This window comes from Vipera ursinii (assembly GCF_947247035.1).
Source record: "Vipera ursinii genome assembly, chromosome: 2".
NCBI classification, from domain to species: Eukaryota; Metazoa; Chordata; class Lepidosauria; order Squamata; family Viperidae; genus Vipera; species Vipera ursinii.
Genome location: NC_139513.1, coordinates 62003100 through 62025533, shown reverse-complemented (window position 1 = coordinate 62025533; position 22434 = coordinate 62003100). Strand labels below are relative to the sequence as shown.

The window sequence follows — 22434 nt, the reverse complement described above, 5'->3', positions numbered from 1 at the left end:
ACTTTACAAATGTCACAGTGAATTCCACAAGAATGAAATTGATGCCTAGTGAAATTCAATGATACTGAAGAAGTTTTAACAGAAAAATAGAAAAAATAGAATAGAAAAAAGTGTAAGATCCTAAGTTCTACTGAGTGAATCTCAATAGGAAAAAAGAGTAAGATCCTAAGTTCTGAGATGCTATGCGATACCCTTTATTATTTTAAGGTAAAATAGAACAGCGTTTCCCAACCTTTAGGAACTTGAAGATGCTATGCTGGCTGGGGAATTCTGGGAGTTGAAGTCCACGCATCTTCAAGTTCCTAAAGGTTGGGAAATGCTGAAATAGAATATTATATAAATAGGGTGAATGTAATTTTAAATTATTGGTTTAAAATAAAAATCTGTCACTCAGATGTTACTTTTCACAATAATAAGCTATTCCATATTATTCTGTATAATAAGTTTCTGATTTTTAAAGAACAAGTACAGTATGGTATTCATCGTTACATTTTTACTTACAAATGTGCAAAGCCTTTCAAAGGAGCGCTTTATATATCACATGATAGTTCGTACAATGAAAATGTCTTCTTCAGAGAATTAAAGCAGATATTTCTTTTTCCGGGAACCGAAGTAATAGGTAAAGGAAAGAAGCAGGCATGTAAGCCCAGAGAAAGACACAGCTGCCTTTCTGGATCTAGGAATAATCCTTTGTAGGCACAGTCACATGGTACAAAGTATCTCTTTCAAAGGATTTGCACAACCCTGATAAAATATTGGTTAAATTGGGTTTCTTTCAAATAGGCATGGCTCTCCTTAGATAATCTCCATTCTAGATTATGGTTACCGTAAAACCTATTCCATAGCCCATACAAATCCTAAAGTTAGAGCTATGTGATTGAGTCTGAATGAAGTTACATGCTGTCCTAAATCAGCTTTATTTATTAATTTTTTATGCTACCCATCTCGCTGATGCAGAGACTCTGGGCAGTTTAAAACATAATTACTGAATGCACTTTCATATTTTTTAGGATTTTTTTTTTAAAAAAATGTGTTTAGGATAAAAAAAAGTCAGTCCAAACTAATACCTCTATATTACTTCAGGAATATTTTAAGGTGGAGGTTCCAGCTTCTATTAATGATACAGTGATGATGATGGAAAATTTGATTATTCTCACAGAGGTCACTCATGTGTTAAAAATTAATATTTGTGGTTCCAGTGTAAGTTGTGCAAAGATTTTTCAACTCTTTATTGAATCTAATGATCTAGTAATGAGATTCAACTGAGAATGTAGAATAAAATGTTGCAGAACAGAAGCTTCAGGAGTTTAATCTCTTTTTTCTACGGTCCAACCTCACTTCCAATTGTTGTTCAGGATTCTGTGCCACTAGCCATGCTCACTCCTCACTGAGATATTTGGAGGTGGTTGGGATCTGCAATTTTTATGAGGATGTCCGTAAAGACTGTTCTCAATCCCAGTTCCATTGAACTCCTTGATCTATTCCTTGATTTTTAAGCAATGTCTATTGTTGAAGACATTTTAAAATAACTTCTTAGTATCAGTCAGATATGACTGATGCAGAAGGAAACTTGCTATCCTTTTAATATTTATCCCTCCTAACCCTCCTTTTTCAGTTTCCTCAAAATTCTGGGAGTTGAAGCCATTTTAATGTTGCCAGCATTGGCAAACACAAATCAATTGTATTCTCCTTCTTTTTCCAGTTTTCATTAGGTTTTTTTATTCCCTCTCTAATGTTTCCTTTGGATAATTCAGCAAACTACAGGGTCATTTCACGTTTGCCCTCTTGTGCATGGATAGTGATGTTCCGGGTCACAAGTGCAAGCAAGAAAAATGGAGTCAGAAAGAAGAGATATGATGCTTGTAACCTAAAATATATTTATAGTATGAGGGATATTACTTATTACTATAACAGGCAGAAAGCCTATACTATGATAGAAAACCAAAAGGAATTCTCATTATTCCTTTGCCTGAGAAGCTCAGAAACAGTTAATGTGACTGGCAAAGAATAAATAAAATATTAAACACATTATGCAATAGAAAGCAGAAAATCAGATGATTTGTTATAATATTCTTCAATAGTTTCATAAAGGGTACTGTTACTATCAAATCCATCTCCTAGGCGAAGCCATGTATTTCTAATTTGTATTTTCATTGTTACATGGAATCCCAAATCTCTTTATATTAGACATATCAAACTAGCAACATCACATGACGTCACACAACGTATCAGAGCCTTTTCACCATTGATGGCAATGGGGTGGGCGCAGCTTCTGGATGACACGTCCGGCCCGTGGGCCAGACGTTTGACACCCCTACTTTATATAAACACGGTCTATGGAAAGTGCAGTTGAAAAAAATCATCTTAATATCGTTAAAAATTACTTATTTATATATTAAATTATATGCCTTCCATCTCACTCAGCAAAGCAAGTATTCAGTAAAGAGGGGGAGATTTCAGAATAAATTATTTTTATGTAAATTCAATATTTTAAAGTTTTCCTTTTCTTTTATTTCATACAAGTTTTGGGGAGTTACTTTAAATAATAACAAAAATGAAAATAATCATAATTTTACTAGCAATTCAGCAACTACTGTGAGTCAAAGAATTTTCCAGAAATGTAGAAACTGGTAAGTTCAGGTCTTTAATTAAGTGGGGGGCTCCAAAAAGACATTAGATGGTCATCTGTCAAATATACTGTAGTAGTTTCTACATTTAAATTTAAGATTGATACATTTGTGTGTGGGTGTATCTTGTAGCAGAATCAGTGCCAAAACTGATATTTTGACATAGTTAATTCCCTTCTGTGATCCAGTGTATCTAATATCTTTTTCCACATTTTAAAAAAGATACTTAAACTGGATATTATAGGAAAATTAATACCCATAGATAGTGTCAATATTAGTAACTACTTGCTCCTAAATTACATCATATGCTATCAAGGAATATGACAACTGAAAAGATGCACTTTGTATTATTTTTTTTCAGCCTAAAGAACAACCAATCAATACATTATTGATTTTATATACCCACCTCAATACATAAAATGGGATTTAAGGGCTATGTTTACTGGAGAATACTCAGAAATCTAACTTAAGTGCTCAAAGCAATTGGATTTAAAGACACCAGAACACCCTACATGTTGAGAAGTTAAACTATGACAATAATTCTGTACCGCTTGCTATTATAGTTCCCTAAAATAAACGTTAAATAGCATTTGTTGATTTGGAAAAATCAAACTCCAGCCCTGGAAGCCGTTGTGGCTTCACTTCAATCTTCCCTTGAAGTTAGTAGGGAAGCTGCTGTTGCTTCTTCTGAGTTTCCCAGCATTCAGACTGCTGCTAGAAGCCACAGCTCATACAATGGAAGAAGCATGTAATGGCAATCTCCTTCTCTCTCTCTCTCTCTCTCTCTCATCTCTCTGACGGTGAGAACTTGTAATAGTATGTGGGAATGATCTTGGGAGATAGGAGGAAGAGTCTCAGCCTAGTCATCTGACAAATGAAATTTGAGTCCGAAGGAAAAGGAGTGGCAAAAGTGACTCAGAAGGGACCCTCCCTAATTTTGGGGAAAGTAAAAGTGAGGGACAGGAGGGGTACTTTTGAGACATGCAAAGATAGAGCTGGTATTCCTGGATGTGCTTCTCATCTGAACTACTTTGCAGGGCTGACACTCCTCTGATTCAGGCAATCAGAGCCTCTACCTTTTGATGCCTGGTAGGTTGGCTCACACTCCGGAAGCCTTTCTCACCTGACCTGACCAGGTGATTTCCTCTATGTGGACCCAAGAAGAAGAAATTGTGGTATCTGCCTGCCTTTATATTCACAATCCCTATCAAACCTTTTCCAGTGAAAGCCTTCAAGCTTTTTTGGAGATAAAGCTTGCAAACAAGGTGCTGGGAAGCAAGGAAGACCATGCCAGCTGTTGGGGGTTGGATGGGGCAAACAGATTAAAGGTATGTAAACTCAGAAAATGAATAGGATGCCATGTGTGACCTCCAAGATTAGTGCTCAGGCTGAGATCCTTAGCATAACCAAACATGGCAAGCATAACATTTGGGAATAATTTTGACAAGTTTTCTCTAAAACCTCTCTATAAAAAAATCCTTTGTTCTAGATGTTATTCACACCTTCTGCATTAAGATTCCAGGAATGAAGCTGATCCGTCTAGAAACTGGATTGTCTCTTAAGCTTTTAATCATTTACCAATCTACTCACAATTTATTTCATTATTTTAGTTCTTTTATTCAAATTAGCAACAGTGAAATTTCCTAATGATTTTTATGCTTGAACTCATTCCCGTAACTACAAAAGCCATTGTATTATTACAGAAAAGGCCTGATTCTATGTTTAACACCCCAATTGACTCCATTTTTATTTTCAAATTAACTGCATTGCACAAGCCCAAACATAAAAGTTTCATAATATTAACTTGAAAAATATTAAAGTTCAGCAAATATTAATATGTTCATCACTTAAGTCCTTCATCCTGACATCTATGTTTGGCTCTGGAGAACAACTGTCAGTATTGCCTATGCCAGCAGATGGCATGTGCTCTAGGCATATTAACTATTTTGTGATCATTAAAAATTCATCTTCTTTATTGTAAAGAGGCAAGATGAAACTATCTACATGATAATGTCTGAAATAAGAAAATGAGAAGCTCCTATTAGGATGAAATGTATACATTCATAATCCTCTCAGATAATCAGTACAACAGTGAAATTCCTGTTTCTAAAAATGAATGTGGCCATTCTCATGTGAAAAGCAAAAGCAAAAAGTGGAACCATTCTTAAATGAAATTACTAACAGTTACTGAGATTTCATCCAAATCACACAAGTACATTTTAAAGAATTATTAAATCTGTTTCAGTGAAATTAATATAAATATCACTGAATTTCCCTTAGTTGTTTAAAGTGAATAAAAAGCTATGAAACAGAATATAACCTACAAAGATAAAGAATAATGAGCAAATAAATGTTTGTATGTGATGATTCATACTCCATACTTAAGATTTATAGATAGAATATTGATTGTATCCCTCATCATACATTAAATTCAGAACATCTGTAAAATGAACATCCAATATTTAAGAGAGCTGCATATTACTTTATTGAGTAATGAAAACAAGAAATAGGAAAAATATTAATTAAATCATGTATTTATAACGGATAAATTTAATTTAAGATGATGTGCATGATGTTAAAATGCAGAGCAATACTAGTAGCAACAATAGGAATCATTTCTGTGTCTAATATTACGCACACATGGCTGAAATGTCCTGCTTGACATGCAAAATGCACCACTGATTTCCAAACGTAATAACGGGTATTTATCTAATTCCTGCATTCATAGAAAATGTATATAATCCCAAACCAGGTATATAACATATATATATATATATATATCAATATATGTTAAACTGATATCACAATCCATTTTAAGCCACAAAGCAGTAAGGTAAAACTGGAGTAACTACTTTGCCATGATGGTTCCCCCCCATCATACTGGTAAATAGCAGTACAATATAAACGTAAGCTACATTTGACAAAGTCTAGAATTGTTTTCTGAGCAATATAATTAAGTAGCATCAATCACACAGGTATGTCTGATATGTATTTCTCTATAGAATTTAGCAGGGCTTCACTCAATTTCATTCATCAGTATTCTACATGGATACAAACAATCACAAAAAGCATAAGCAGCAGCCAGTACCCAGTGATTTGGGTGGATTTTTTTTCTAATGAAATTAATAAATAGAAGAAAGCAAAGATAAAAAGCGAAACTAATTATTCCTTGTAAAAATGTATATATTTCCATTTATTCCTCTTTAAAAATACGTATACAAAAACCACCTATAGCAATCTAATATTTTTGAATGCAAAGGAAAAATAGAAAAAAATTACTATATAATTTTTCCAAATTGATTTCTAGACTTTCATGTTCACAGGCGCATCCTTCTATTACTCCAAAATTAATCTAAGAGAGAAGAAATGCAAAGCTTACCTGCTTCAGAAAGATCTCTAAGGGAGCTGCTAAGAGCGCTCCTTTTGAGGCCTTCCCCGGTGGCATAGCTGTCATCCAGGCAGGCCCGGTTCAATGTTCCATTGCCGGACTCTTTTTTCAGGCTAGAGCACTGAGACATGCTTGGTCGCACTACACCTTTCTGCTTTTCTAATTCAGCTGAAAAAAAGGTAAAGAAGAGCTCTATGATGAATCGAAACCCGTGTACTGTATTTCAGTAGGTCAAAATTGCGTTATTTTGGCCACACAAGCAAATTCTGTGCTATTGCTGCTGCTCAATGTAGATACTGTAACTCCCCCCAAAATAAATACACACACACACACACACACTCTCTTATCCCATATCTCCCACATCATGGACATGCTTACTGTTTATTTGTGAATTTTAACTTTTACTTTGTTTCTTCATTTTATGATACTTATCTATGATAATAATAAACTTTAACTAGAACAGAACAGAGTAGAAATAACAAGAGTCCAATTCCCTGCTTAGGCAGGAAACTCTGTACCACTTCAGACAAATGATTGTCCAGTCTCTTCTTAAAGACTTCCAGTGTTGGAGCATTTACAACTTCTGGAGGCAGGTTGTTCCACTGATTAATTGTTCTAACTGTCAGGAAATTTCTCCTTAGTTCTGAGTTGCTTCTCTCTCTGATTAGTTTCCATCCGTTGCTTCTTGTCCTGCCTTCAGGCACTTAGGGGAATAGCTTGATCCCTCTTCTTTGTGGAAGCCCCTGAGATATTGGAACACTGCTATCATGTCACCACTAATCCTTCTCTTCATTAAACTAGACATACCAAATTCCAGTAACCGTTCTTTATGTTTTAGCTTCCAATCCCTTAATCATCTTTGTTGCTCTTCTTTGTGTTCTTTCTAGAGTCTCAACATCTTTTTTACATTGTGGTGACCAAAACTGAATGCAGTATTCCAAGTGAAGCCTTACCAAGGCATTGTAAAGTGGTATTAACACTTCACGTGATCTTGATTCTATTCCTCTGTTAATGCAGCCTAGCACTGTGTTGACTTTTTTGGCAGCTGCAGCACACTGCTGGCTCATATTTAAGTGATTGTCCATTAGGGCTCCAAGATCCCTCTCACAGTTACTACTACTGAGCGAGGTACCACCTATACCAGACATGTCAAACACAAGGCCCGGGGGCCGGATCCGGCCCGCGTAGTGGTTTCATGTGGCCCGTGAAGCCATCCTGGAAACAGTGAGGGAACGGCCCCCACTGCCTTGGTCCTGGCCCAGAGACCCTCCTTATGCCAGAGACCCCCAGATCTGTCCCACTCCTGCCCAGGCCCCCATAGGCACCCTTGATGCGAACGATGTAGAGCTGGCCACGCCCACCCAGTAGGCCATACGCACTCTAGCCACGCCCACCCAGTAGGCCACGCCCACCCTGGCCATACCCACCCGGCCTCCTGAGGGCAACCGCAATGCTGATGCGGCCCTCCATGAAATTGAGTTTGATACCCCTGACCTATACTGTACCCAAGCATTTGGTTTTCTTGCTTAAATGTAACTAATCAACTTTTTAACTTTTTAGCTTTTACTTTTTAACTAATCAACTTATGTATTGCATTGGAGCTGCTTTGGTCCCATCATTCTTTCTCAGCACAATCTACACCTGTGGAGAAATTGGGGAAGAGTAGTGTACTAAATACATTTCTTCCTGAAAGGAAGGCAAATATAAATCTAATAAATAAATACAACTGAAAAAGAAAATTAAACTATTTTAAAACTTGGACAAATATTGCACTGCAATCCATCAATTATGTTATACACGACAGAATTTCTGTATGGTGAGAGAAAGCTCCATTCAGTTCAATGTAGGGGAATATTCTGTGTGCTAAAAATGTCATTTCCACTTGAAACAGGCACACTTGTGGAGGTATTACTACAACTATTTACAAAAAAACAACTCAAAGTACCAGTAAAGAAGAATATTTGTAGCTCAGGGTCGAAATGAAGGGTCCTTGATGCTCTCTGAGCTCTTGGACATTTACTGATACTTATTGATATGTTACCTAGTTGGGGCAATGAAACAATCAAACTCAGAGAACACCAAGGACCCTTCACAACTCAAAGTCAATGGCCGGCAGACATAAAAACTTGGCACCTGTTGAAACAGCCAAGCCTTCAAGGCTTTCTTTAAGGCCTCCAGGGTTGGGGTTCTTTAGCCTCAGAAAGAAGGTTGTTTCTTACAGCAGCTTCACAACACAGAGGTCAGGCCTTCTAAGTCATACAAAATGATATTTTTTAACAGATAAGAGTCTAAGCATACTAATCCTAACATAACTTTCTGGATAGGGATGGACAACTCTAGATAAGTGGTTTTGCAAATATTCAAGCTTTACGCCATGTAGAGCTTTATATAAATATATGTACATGATATGTTTGGATGTATTTATATATGTGTTTCTATTAAAGCTGTGCAAAGCACTTGAAATAAGTGTTTCATAAAATATATAATTAATTATAGGTACTCTATTGTATCTACCTTGGTACTTACACTCTATTCTGTGTTTTTCCATTTCTTGTACTTCTGCAACAGATTCCCTCAGATCATCTGTAAATTTCTTTCTGTCCTGGGGATTTGGAGCATTGAAATTTATTAAAACTTTGATATCTGCTCCTGGAACAGCTGATGTCAGTCGTATGCCATTTGGATAATCTAAGAGGTAGCAAAAAAATAAAAAATATCCCATTTGTATTAATTCCATTTCATTATTTCTCCACAGCTCCATGTATAAAAATTATTTCAATAAAGGATTTCTATTACTGCATAAACACACTTTTTTCCTATTTCTTCTAAAGAAGAGCTTCAGAGATTTTCCCACACTGTATTATACATTTCTAACAAACTACGAGGGCAATTTGGAAATAAACCTCCATTTGATTATCAGTGACAGACACTCACAGATTCAGAACGTTTATTATACACATTAGAAAAACACAACATTGCATTACTTTTCTACATAATCACCATTCAAATTGAGGCACTTGTCATAATGTCCTACAAAGTCTGAAATTCCTTAGTAGTAGTTGCTCAGTGCAAAATCTGGGCTATGGGTGTGTGTGTGTGTGTGATCAAAAACATCCCAACAGAACTGCTTCAAAAGTTCTTGAGTGCATCTAGCAGTGTGTGGGGGTGAGCATTATCGTAAACCAACACCACACCGGAAGTGGTGCCATAGAAAATCTCACCAAATGTGAAGGTGCCAAAGGAGTACTGCTAGTGAAGTTCACGGAGTATAGTTCAACCATCAATTCAAAGGTCTACTGTGAAATGTTATGAAAACTCAGACGAGCCATCCATAACAAGCGTCGGGGCACGCTGATTTCCAGTGTGGGGATGTATTAGGTTGTAGTTTTCTAATGTGTATAATAAAAGTTCTGTATCTGTGAGTGTCTGTCATTGATAATCAAATGAAGGTTTATTCCTGAATTGCCCTCGTAAATCACCATTTCTCACATTAGGTATTCAGGATACAGCTACTGGAGAACATAATTTTAGCAAATGTTTGAGTGTGTCTTAATTCCTCTTATAGCAATGCTTTCAGTAATGTTCATATTTTCAGAATCTTTAGGGGGGGAAACCCTTAACTTAGAAAGTCTTTAGGAAAATCAGAAGTATATTCTGCACTTGGGGTACATGCAGACTGGACTACTGCGTTTCCCGAAAATAAGACCCTGTCTTCTTCTTCTTTTTGCCTTCAAAAGAGGCACCAGGTCTTATTTTCGGGGAGTGTCTTTTCCACTCACCTTGCAGTGGTGGCACCGACAGTCCTGCCACTACTTCTGCGGCTGAAGGAGCAGCTTCATTCTGCAACTGAGAATGGAGCTCTGGCCTGGTCACCCTCAGAGGCCTTCTGGAAAGGCCTCTCCAGCCAAGAACAGAGCTACAGGTTGAATCCATAGCTTGGTTCTCAGCTGCAGAGTCCTTCCGGAAAGGCCTCTGACTGTAAAATGCAGGCTGACGACGCTGCAGAAGAAGTGGGCTGGCGAGGAGAGGCAGGTGTTGATACATGGGAGGCCTGGTGAGTGCGGAGCACGTGGGGCAGCTCTACCCTCCCTGCCCTACCTTGATTTTTAGGTGTGTGCCTCACCCCAAAACTAGGGCTTATTTTTTGGGGGGGGGGTTTAGGGCTTATATTAGGCCCACAGCCAAAAACCAAGCTAGGGCTTATTTTCGGGATAGGTTTTACTTTCGGGGAAACATGGTATAAGCAATGTCTGTGCAGTGATGGTATCTAAAACTAATATATTCAAAGGCATTATGTATAATCCAAAGCTCTTAACAAACTTAGTTTGTTCAACAATGCTTGTCTGTTAACTTTCATATTCTTATGCAACTGCCAGTGGCTGATCTACAAGTCAGTTCCAGAATTGTTCTGGATTAAGGAAAGTTGTAATATTTTTAACTTTATGTATTAAAATCCTGTATTAAAATATTTTAAGTTTAAATGCCATTTAAGCATAGCCTACAGGGTATGTATTGTTTCTAACTATGTTGTGATTTACCATCTGGAAAATATATTATGGACTACTGTATAAATTCCAAATGTTAATTTTGGAAGCCAGAGAAGCCAAGCAATTTCTTTCCATAGTGAGATAAAGATGTTGTTATATATCTTGGGAATTAGAAAAATGTAACTAAAAGATACATTCATTTTTAAAAATGATTTACAATGAATTCTCAAATCAGATAAAGGGACTTACACTGATTCTCAAAAAGGAGAACTTGCATTCCATAGAGGGTAAAGGACTGTCGAAAACTATATGTGACTGAATTCTTCTTCTTTTGAAAAATTTTAGTGACCTAAAAATATTAACCACAAATAAATAAAAATAAACATATTATCTAACTAAAACATGAGTATTCTAGATTTACTTTGTAATACATAGCTTTATGTTCTTAAATGATATAGATCACATTTGCGTAGTGAACCACAACAAGCATTTGAAATATTAATTCTGCCTCAATGCCAAACTTATATAATCAAGGAAAGAGTTGGAAAAGGTACTCTTCCTAGAATACAGCTGGTTAGGCAAGCCTTGAGCAATAACACCAGCTATAATACCACTAAGAATGCATAGAATTAGGCCATTTTTAAATGGCAAAAATTTTTAGGATTCTATTACCCTTTGTACTTCTAACACTGTCTTAAATGGTAGTAAACCTTTAATAAAAGAATGAAATATTTGAGAATCCTGATATATACTAAGGTACACTATTTTCTCTCGTAAGAAAGCAAAATATAATTCATTAAACTCAGAACACTCAATTCATTCCTTTTTGTGGGAGATTAATGCTCTTGTACCATTGATAAATGTGCATCATGGTAAGTCTGTGAGGACAAGGTTAACTCAACACTAATATGCATGTTGCTTTTAATAGGTCAAATGTATTGACAAGCAATTCCTTTAGAGAGGAAGGATTGACTCCAGCCAGCTGGGAAGATTTCAGAGGTTTTTTTTTATAAATTAAGGACTTAATGTATGCAAGCTTTGGTCTGTTAGATTACAGACTGGAACTCTCAGATCCAATTTAGTTGTACTTTGGTACCTTACCCAACAGGGCTATGGAAAGCTTTCTTGCTTAATAATGGTTCTCCCTTAATATAAAATAGTATCAATTATGTGGCACATACCACAAGGAGATCATTAAATAAAAATATTTCTCGCTGATGTAATCCAAGCTTCTGAGGTTTATTTGGATCTGGAACTTCAAAGAGCCTACAGTAACAAACAAGCCGCCGATGCGGGAGAGACAGAACCTATAAATCAGAAACAGGAATGCAACATATTATAACCGATTTCCCTGAAATTTATAAGGCTGCTCTTTGCAAATAATATTTGCAATTTATTTTTCCCTTTCTTGAACTAAATCCTACATGGAAAGCACTTATCAACTCCCTTTGCAATCAGAAATATTTTTAGATTAGTGATCCAGTTTTTTCTATATACTAACTGGAGTACTGTAATTTTAGAAAGGATCAATTTCTAAAACTATGGTGAGATCTGCTTACTGAACATATAAATGCAGGTAATCCCCGAGTTATGAGTATTCACTTAACGCTTGTTCAAATTTACGTGATCAGCGCCCCCTAGTGTTTACGAGCAAGTCCCAAAATTATGAATATTGCAGTACCATGGCAGTTGTTTGCCCTTACGAATGACTGCAGAGGCCCTGCAACATTCACCCTATTCCCCACCTGCTCCCCACAACTGCTTTCCCCCCCTTTCTGCTGCACTGGACTCACTTACCTTGCAAAATCTGTCTCCTCTCTGCTGAGGTTCCTTTCCCTTTGAGGGAGAGGAGAGTCAGTTTAAAAATGCTTTTTACACTGACAATGGAAACTCCTGGGTCCGTAATATTATGCAAGTTCAAACACAAATTCTCTGCAAAAGAGATCATGGCCCCTGGAAAATTCCATTCTGGGGGGGGGGGGAAGCGTTTGTTTTGTTTGCATACCTGTGGGGCAAAGCATGGAATTGGAGTTGGCCAGGTGCAGGAAGAAATGCCGTCCATGGCGTGGGTGCGCTGCTTGCTTGCGTGTGCTGGCCTTAATTTGAGGGCAGGAAAAAAGCCTTAAACTGAGTGGGGAGGCATTGTGGGATGAGTCCCCTTGCACCTGGGTCCAAGCTGCTGGCGGAAACAGCCATCTGAGTGGCCACGATCTCCCCTCCCCAACCAGCACGATATAGCTCCTTGCCTGATGGGCCGGTGGCACAAATCCTGACCACTCTTCTACTTGTTCTCACCACTCAAGGGGCAGCAGCCGCTTGAGTTCTCTGCTCCGTCTGAAAAGAAGAAAGTGGAGGCACAGAGCAGGATTGCTTTCAAGAAGATACGGGTGCACTGCTTGCTCACATGCGCCGGCCTTATTGAGAGCAACTCCACTCTGCACTTCCGCTTCTTTCAATTTGGACAGAGCAGAGAAACTCAAGCCGCTGCTGCTCAAACACTTTTTATCCAAAGGAGATCTGAGAGAGATTGGAAAGTCCATGTGACTGCCAATGGGAGGGCTATAGAAATGTAAAAGAACGCTCTGTTTCTGAAGCACCCCATTGGCAATCACATGTGATATTACGGCACTGAGGAGCTTCCATTGTCGGCGCGAAAAGCATTTCCAAGCTGACTCTCCTTTCCCTCAAAGAGAAAGAAACCACGGCAGAGAGGAGACAGATTTTGCAAGGTGGGTCTGGCGTGGCAGGAAGGGAAGGGGAAGCATGAGGTATCTTAGTGGGTCAGGGAGGCCTTGGGGGCCTGTTCCATCACTAGTCCCCCCATGGCCTTCCCCACCCTGACATACCTCATGTGTGTCTTAACGAGCAGGGAGTGATCTCATTCGAGGCATGAGATTTACTCCCATGAATTCTTGAGTTAGGAATGGAATGGGCAGGCTCCATTACTTTTGTAACTCGAGGACTACCTGTACTGAATATATAAATATGAAGGCAAACACTTACACAACCAAGCCCATGATGTAAAGATCCAATCTATGGTAAAAAGACATAGAAAATATAATTAAACTTCAGAAAAACACAATATTGTACTTATCAAGCAAATATTTCAGCCTTATTATGATTAAATATATATAAAATAAACATTTCTATAAACATTGATTGTAGAGATTGTTAGAAAGATGAAATAATTGAAAACCTGAATCATAAAACTTGTATTATTTGCAGTGTTTTTATTTGTTATGCTTTTGAAATGTCATTTTTAGTTTTTATGGCAATAGCATCTTGACAGAATCATCTTAGCTTGAAAAAAATGGTATCCTAATACATGATGATGAGCTTGTTGCTCATTTGAAATAGACCAAAGATAGACAAACATGGCCATTTCCTTACAGCTTCCTTCTGTTCCAAAAACACAAGACAAATTTCTTGTTATTAGTATCTTTTGGTTGCTCAGGTAAAGTCTATTTAATGGAGTGGAATGAATTTTTATTGCTTTTGTTTCCTACATGTAGAGGAGCTAAAACTATTCTACAGTGGAACAGAATGGAATTTCAAAAAGAAAACTTAAACAGATAATTGAGAGAGCCTCCAACTCAGAGGAGAAGCTGTTATTGCAGAGGACCAATTATACACTCTCAAAGCAAAGTATGTAGCATGTGTTTGCATGCAGGATGTTTCTAGAAAGAGTGCAGAGAAGAGCAACAAAGATGATTAGGGGACTAAAGGCTAAAACAAGTGAAAAATGGTTGTAGGAATTGGATATGTCTGGTTTAATGAAAAAAAGGACTAGGGGTGACATGATAGCAATGTTCCAATATCTAAGGGTTGCCACAAAGAAGAGGGAGTCAACTAGTGGTGGATTCAGCCAGTTCACTCTGATTTGGCAGAACCGATACCTAATTTTTTGTTGAGTTCGGTGATCCAGTTATGATAAATCTGAGTCTCCACCCCTGGCCTTCCCATCTCTGTTTTTTTCAGGTTTTTCTTTTTCAATCCAATGCCAAGGTTTTCTCTCTTCGCTCCTCCCTTCAGCCATTCAGGTCTCGCCACTTTCACGCTCCTCAGGGTGATGGAGGAGGTTCTCCAAAGCACTGACTGAAGCTGACGCCCTGTTCCATGCCCAAGGGAAACCTCCTCCATCACTCTGCAAGTGGAGGTGGGGGGAAAGAGGTGATTTGGACATGTTGCACGGCAACAGCAAGAAGAGGCAGGCTTCCTCTCTTCCTCTGCTTGCTGCCGCCATGGAGCGTATCTGGATCGCCTACCTTCCTCCCCCCACCTCCACTTGCAGGGTGATGAAGGAGGTCTCCCTTGGGCATGGAACAGGGTGTCAGCTTCAGTTGGTGCTTGCAGGGTGACTGAGGAGGTCTCCCTTGGGCTTCTCCCACTTTCTCCTTCCTCCTCCTTTGAACAGCCCTTTGTTCCCATTGCTGTTTTTCAGTCCCGGATCCCGATTTGTCCAGAGCCTGTGCAGAGGGTCTTTGGAAATGAAGCCCTGCAGCAATTAAGTGGGGTGGGAACCATTCCCTTCACTTTTGGACCAGCTTCAAAATGGGCTGGGAGAAGGGGCCCGAGGACTCCAATCTGGCTTTGGAGCAAGGAACGAGATTGGAGGCAGGTGCATGCACGCTAATCTGGAGTCTCAAAAAAACAGGGCTTTTTTTTAAAAAAGGGTTTTATTGGATTTTATAGGGTTAGGGATAAAATGGGGTCAGGATTGGGGTTAGGACAAGATTGGGGTCAACATTGGGGTTATCCCCCAGTAACAATTTCAATATTTAGCAAACAGAATATTGTCTGGGTACATATTTTTAACTAACAATAATTAATATAGTAGTAGATAACAGTAGTAAATATGATTGGTTATCATAAACAGTATTAATTAATCAATACATAACATTCTTCTTACTAGTATGGGCTTTTTTACCCAGGGTGGATTTTCGCTGCCATATTATTTAACTTCTTTTAAAGTTTGCATATTCTGCATCAAGTAAACTTTAAAAATAAAGTTAAACAGTATGGTAGCGAAAATCCAGCATGGAGGGAAAAAAACAACCCAGTTTTTTGAGATGCCAGACTAGCATGCATTCACATGCCTCCAATCCCCTTGCTTGCTGCAAAGCCAGATTGGAGTCCTTGGGCTGCTCCTTCGAGCCCATTTCAGAGCTGGTCCAAAAGCGAAGGGAATGGTTCCTACCCCACCCAATAATCACTGTGGGGCTTTGTTTGCACCTCTGCACAGGCTCTAGACAAAACTCTGGGACTGAGAAAGCAGCAACGGGAGCGAAGGGCTGTTTAAAGGAGGAGGAAGAAGGAGAAAGTGGGAGAAGTCAAACAGGCCAGGCACGATGGATGTCAGGGCATGGTAGGCCTGGCTGCGGGGACCCTTTGGCATGGTAAGTGGTTGCGGGGTGCATGGCGCAGCTCCCCCTCCCCTACCTACCTCGTGGCAACGGCCCCCCCACCTCCCCTCCTGCAGAGAACCGGTTGTTAAATTATTTGAATCCTACCACCTGTCAACTTATTCTCCAAAGCATGACAAGAAGCAATGGATGGAAACTAATCAAAGAGAGAAACAACTTAAAACTAAGAAGAAATTTCCTGACAGAAGAATTAATCAGTGGAACAACTTGCCTCCAAAAGTTATGAATGCTCCAACTTTGGAGGTTTTTAAGAAGAAACTGGACAACCATTTGTCTGAAATGGTACAGGGTTCCCTGCTTCAGCTGGGGGTTAGCCTAGAAAACCTACAATGCCCCTTCCAACTCTGTTATTCTTTTAATCTGAAAGCTCACTTCCTTGATGCCAATTGGTATAGTTATTTAAGCTTCATGGGCAATTAAGTGATAACCATTTCAAACATATACATTTGTATTCTTTATCTTTCTTGATATAATTAATTCCAAAAAAATTCAACAGAAGCAACAGCTATACCATCCAGAAATTCCCTGAAGACAGGCTAAACCATTTTTCTAGGACCAGGGACATAATTTTTACATTGGTGCTGCGTTTTGGATCTCAATGAATGTAATGAAAAAGAACCATTTCTTTCATTTTGCCAGGTAGGTTTTCAAAGACAAACCAGGACCCTCAATGTATGCTTCCCTCAGCAATTCTTCTCTAATCTATCTCCTTGTTCCCATGTACAGGAAATAGAACATTATAATATCTGCAACATGCCATAACATCTTTAGAAATGAGACAAAGGCTAGTTGATGTTAACTATGGTTTGCTGAAACAAACAAATCACTATCTGACAAGCAAAATCAATGGGGAAGCCAGATTCACTTAACAATCATGTGACTAACTTAACAAATGCAGGGATTTACTTAACAACCATGGCAAGGTCCCCTTCATGCATTACTGCCTTGTCGTGGAGAAGGGGCTGGCGTAATTCAATGAAGCTATGAGCTATGCCGTGCAGGGCCACCCAAGACAGACAGGTCATAGCAGAGAGTTCTGACAAAACGTGATCTACTGGAGAAGGAAATGGCAACCCACTCCAGTATCTTTGCCATGAAAACCCTATGGACAGTACCAAAAGGCAAAACGATATGATGCTGGAAGATGAGCCCCTCATGTCGGAAGGCGTCCAATATGCTACTGGGGAAGAGCAGAGGGCTAGTACTAGTAGCGCCAGAAAGAATGAAGCGACTGGGCCAAAGCCGAAAGGACGCTCAGCTGTGGATGTGTCTGGTGGGGAAAGGAAAGTCCGATGCTGTAAAGATTTTTTTCTCCATAGGAACCTGGAATGTAAGATCCATGAATCAAGGAAAGCTGGATGTGGTCAAACAAGAGATGACAAGACTGAACATCGACATCTTAGGTATCAGTGAACTAAAATGGACAGGAATGGGTGAATTTAATTCAGATGACCATCAGGTATACTACTGTGGGCAAGAATCCCTCAGAAGAAATGGAGTAGCCTTCATAGTCAATAAAAGAGTAGGAAAAGCAATACTGGGATACAATCCTCAAAATGACAGAATGATCTCAGTTCGAATCCAAGGCAAACCATTCAATATCACAGTAGTCCAAGTCTATGCCCCAACCACCAGCGCTGAAGAGGATGAAATTGACCGGTTCTATGAAGCCTTACAGCACCTTATAGAACTAACACCAAAAAATGATGTCCTTATCATCATGGGGGATTGGAATGCTAAAGTAGGAAGCCAAAAGATAAGCGGAATAACAGGCAAGTTTGGCCTTGGAGTACAAAATGAAGCAGGGCACAGGCTGATAGAATTTTATCAAGAGAATATGATGGTCATAGCAAACACTCTTTTCCAACAACCCAAGAGACGGCTCTACACATGGACATTACCAGACGGTCAACACAGAAATCAGATTGACTATGTGCTCTGCAGCCAAAGATGGAGAAGCTCTATACAGTCAGTAAAAACAAGACCAGGAGCTGACTGTGGCTCAGACCATGAGTCACTGAAGCAGTAGGCGTGAGCTTAAATGGACTCCAGAAGATGGTAGAGGACAGGAAGGCCTGGAGGAACAGCTAACAACAACAATATGGCAAGGTCATAAAATGGGGCAAAATTCACTTAACAAATGTATCACTTAGCAACAGAAATTTTGGGGTCAGTTATGGCCGTTACGTCAAGCACTAGCTCTAATACACTACCAGTACAAAGTTATTCAATTTTCTTCCATTTTTAGTTTTTCTGATTATAATCACACTATGATTTTTTTAGAAGACTTTCATTATCCTGCAATATTCTGGCAACATTCTGAGACAATCCCGTCTAATTTTATGCATAATATTATCCATAAAAGAAACTTACTGGTTTTTTTCCTACTATGAGTTTTTCAACCTTTTGGACCTGTGACACATGATCCTCATTGGTCTTGAGTTCCCGTTTTCGGATTCTCTCATAAATCCCAATGAGCATCTCTCGTGGAATATCTTCACCATCATCTACACCTGGAAAAGTGATTATAATCACTGCTGATTAATACACGTATCATCTTCACACTTTCATTATATTATCCTTCGTAGAACCCCAAACCAAAGGTAGTATCTGATTTGGATACTACCAGTCACCTTAGAGGGGAGATGGGAGGCATATAAATTTAATAAATAAAGTTGTCTGGAATATCAACCCCAAAGCAGGTCCTGGCTGCTAATATAACCATTATGCCAATTAAAGTCTGGATTTCTCTATACCATACTACAAACAGCCATTTTGCAATAAAAAACAGGCATAAGGCAACATTTCCATTGTTAAACAGAAATAGGCAAATTAGGTCTTCCATTCACACATAATTATTTATTGTTTGTAAGAACATAAAAACCTATTTAAGACTAAAGATGCATCTTGTCTAGTAATCTCAGCCTTTGCAAAAACCTGAAGAAACGATGTAGACAACAGTTGCCTCTCAATTGACTCCTTTTAAAAGTAGTTATTATTTAGGGCCCAATATTAATATTTGCTCCAGTCCCAGAAATGATATAAAACAGAAATAAGTATGATAGAAGAGAATATTTGTAAATCAGGGTTCAACCTAGTGCTCTCTGAGCATGGTTATTTTCTTGCAAATGTTTCATTACCCAACGAGATAATGAACATCGGTGCTAGTATAAAATGGGGTTAGCTCTCATTTTATATATACAAGTGGCCTTCCCTTGTCAGTCTTGGTGGTTCCTTGATTGGGCTGTTGTTTACTCGGCCAACTGAGTAAACTATCAACAACCAACTCAGCTTGTGTGATTGAGTTAGTTAGTAGTTCCTGGATTGGAGTATTAATTACTTCTTGATTGTTGGTTTAATGTAATCTCTGCTCATTAGGGTGTTGATTGCTGGTGAGAAGATGTTTGGCTTTTGGATTGTTTCTTTTGAATGGTATGTATATGTTGTTTATGATATTAGTTTGGTAATGAAACATCTGTAAGAAAATGACCAAGCTCAGACAGCACCAAGGACTCTGCAGAATGACTACTCTGCAGCCCTCAAGCCTGTTCCTATTCTGTTATTTCCAGAATACTGTCACATCAGTATAAAATACTGGAATGTTGAAATAAAAGTGCTAATTTACATTGACATGATTTTTAAAAAGTTTAGACCAAAAAAGAGGCCCTTAAATGTCTCTATTCCTCCGGCCAGTTCAATGATAATACCATATATTCTATGATATTAAGAAAGTCCTATCTAGATCTATTTGGCACAGAGCCACCATGACTCAGAGACTTCATAAAATAAATAATAAATATAATTCTTGGTAATCTGATTACTTAATTTAATATGTACTTTCATAGTGATAATTATAATTAGAAGTATAGTTAATGGAATGCAAAAATACTAAATATACGACACTTGATAATTACTACTGTTGTATACCCATTTGCAACTGTATAGTTTAATGGTAGTATAAGTTACTGTACTTATAGGGGAGGGGTAAAAGAATTACGTTTGTTTCTACTCGTGAAGATTGGAAATCACTTCTTTAAATATTGCTCTGTTTTTCCTTATATTTTTCCCTTTCTTCCTTTTTCACTCTTTTCTTGAACCTTCTACATTTTACTATTTTATCTTTTTTGAGTTTAGTTTATATAATATTTTGTTCTTACTTTTATTTCTATTTACTAGTAAAAATAGCAATTACTGTTACTAAAATTTCATAACAATTATTTTAAAAATAAAAGAATTAAATCAGCTATATTAATGAATCTGGATAATACCAAGAGAGATATCCATAAGCAAACTGGTATCCACATGCTCTTCGTTATCACTTCCTCATTTAATTAAAGACAAGTATTTTTAAAGTCTGCCTTTGTAGTCCAAACAGAAGAACTTATGTATGAGTATATACCTGTATCTACATGCACACATATACACAGAGACACACTAATAGGTACACTTTGTTCCTCACATAGATTCCCAAGCCACTTATAATGTCAAAAGAACAATCAAACTATTTGCAAATCATTGGATATACAATTATTACTATCTTGGGTTTAGACCTAGAAGGAACAAGTATAGAGCAAAATTTGAAATGATGAAATCTATCAATACTGTTCCTTAGCCTGCTGCCAGAAAAACAAAAGCCTCTGAAGTAGAATGGCTAAACTCTCAAAACTTTATTATAATTAAATTTATTGGCCGCCTATCTCTCCATGGAGCTACTTTCATTTAACAGCTGTAGTACTGAAGGGCAATATAATATACCCAGGACTCTAGATAATGACAAATCTGCAATAGAGGCAAATATCTGTAGCTTAGGTGTAGGCTGAGGGTGAAGGTTCATTTTCTGAGCTTGTAAGTTGGTTTCCGAACGTTTTGTTACCCTAAACACCGTTAAAGATGTTACCTAGCCTGGTAACAAAATGTTTGGAAATCAACCCACAACCTCCAAGAGTGAACCTTCACTGTCAATGACAAATCTCCATGTTATACCTACCTCTTAGATTTTTGACAAAATCTTCAAGCTTCATTTTACGTTCTGGTTTTACATTTGGACTATACATATCTGTGTTTAATAATATGATTGCAAAAGCTAGAATGAAGATGGTGTCAGGATTTCTGAACTGCCTTACAACTCCTGGATTGCAGATGCAGTATCTCTGGCTATAAAAGACATTTTAGAAAAATACTAAGTGAGATTCAAGGATAACTTGATATGGCGTTTAGAGAAAAAACAATACATTCATATAGAAAGCTGAATTATATTCTTATCATTATTCACTTGGTATAAAAATAAAATAAGACATTATTTACTCTTTTATTCTATTCTCTTACCTAATAATAACAAGAGTCTACACTGCAGAATATTTTACTAAAGTAAATACTTTCAATTTCTCAAATGACATATATTAGGTAAAAGAATACAGGTATATCAAAAGGACAACTGTACCATTTCATGCAATTAATTTTCTAAATTTGCACACTTCACCAACACAACTGAAGTTTAAACTTATGTCCTTTATACTAAGTGATTTGAAAACTATTGCAAACTATAAGCATATTATGACTGACATTTGTCAACTGGATATATAATACTGATTTGGGTGAACTGAACAGCAGAATTCATAAAAAAGTATTCTATGTTGCTTGTAAAATATCCTTGCTTCAGAGCAAACTTACAGAGGCTAAGTGAGTCATCAAAAAAGTATAACTATTCATATAACACAGCACACCTATTATATACCATAGCCACAGGATTGCAAAATGGTAATAATAATAATAATAATAATAATAATAATAATAATAATAATAATAATAACAACAACAATAATAATAATAATTTTATTTGTATACCGCCCTTTTCCCGAAGGACTCAGGGCGGTGAACAGGGCAAACATATAAAAGTACAGGAATACAAAAACTAAAAAAGAATTAAACAAGATGCCCAAGTTAAAACAGTAGATTAAAATACAGTTAAAATAGCAATAAAACTTAAACCCATCCCCCATCAGGCCAGGCTGGCTTGTTCGAACATTTTAGTGGTCATAGAAGCATTTTCTTTTCTCTGCTTAATGATGCCACTGATTTAACAACTATAAATCAATGCCCGAGGATATAAGGTGCTGGTGATGACATACAAAGCCCTACATGGCATGGGTCCGGATTACCTACAGGAGCACCTACTGCTGGCGTCAACTTCCCTCCGTCCTGTACGCTCCCACAGAGAGGGCCTCCTCAGGGTACCACCGGTTAGAGAATGTCGGCTGGTGACCCCCAGGGGGAGAGCATTCTTGGTGGGCGCACCAATCCTTTGGAACCGCTTACCGGCTGAACTATGGATGGCCCCCGATCTTCACTCCTTCCGGCATGATCTAAAAACTTATCTATTCGAACAAGCCGGCCTGGTCTGATGGGTTTGGGGTTTTAACATTATTTTTAACTAACTTACTACATTGGGCACAATCATTTAACTTTAAATCTTGTATCATGTATTCTTATTTTTATTGCCCTGTACACCG

The 22434-nt window shown here is 38.0% G+C and overlaps 1 protein-coding gene across 8 annotated transcripts in view; it reads right to left on the bottom strand.

Moving 5' to 3' along the window:
* The window catches only part of IQSEC1 (IQ motif and Sec7 domain ArfGEF 1), a 309585-nt gene that overhangs the window by 6987 nt on the left and 280164 nt on the right, over positions 1-22434 (bottom strand). For 7 of the 8 annotated variants that reach the window (XM_083351704.1, XM_083351705.1, XM_083351708.1 and 4 more), the window contains 7 exons: positions 20913-21079; positions 18299-18438; positions 13506-13535; positions 11684-11809; positions 10752-10851; positions 8542-8703; positions 6007-6183 (listed from right to left, as the gene is read on the bottom strand). In XM_083351704.1, coding sequence (XP_083207830.1) covers positions 6007-6183; positions 8542-8703; positions 10752-10851; positions 11684-11809; positions 13506-13535; positions 18299-18438; positions 20913-21079 — 902 coding nt within the window. The remainder of the gene's footprint in view (positions 1-6006; positions 6184-8541; positions 8704-10751; positions 10852-11683; positions 11810-13505; positions 13536-18298; positions 18439-20912; positions 21080-22434) is intronic. The other variant, XM_083351706.1, reaches the window with a different exon arrangement.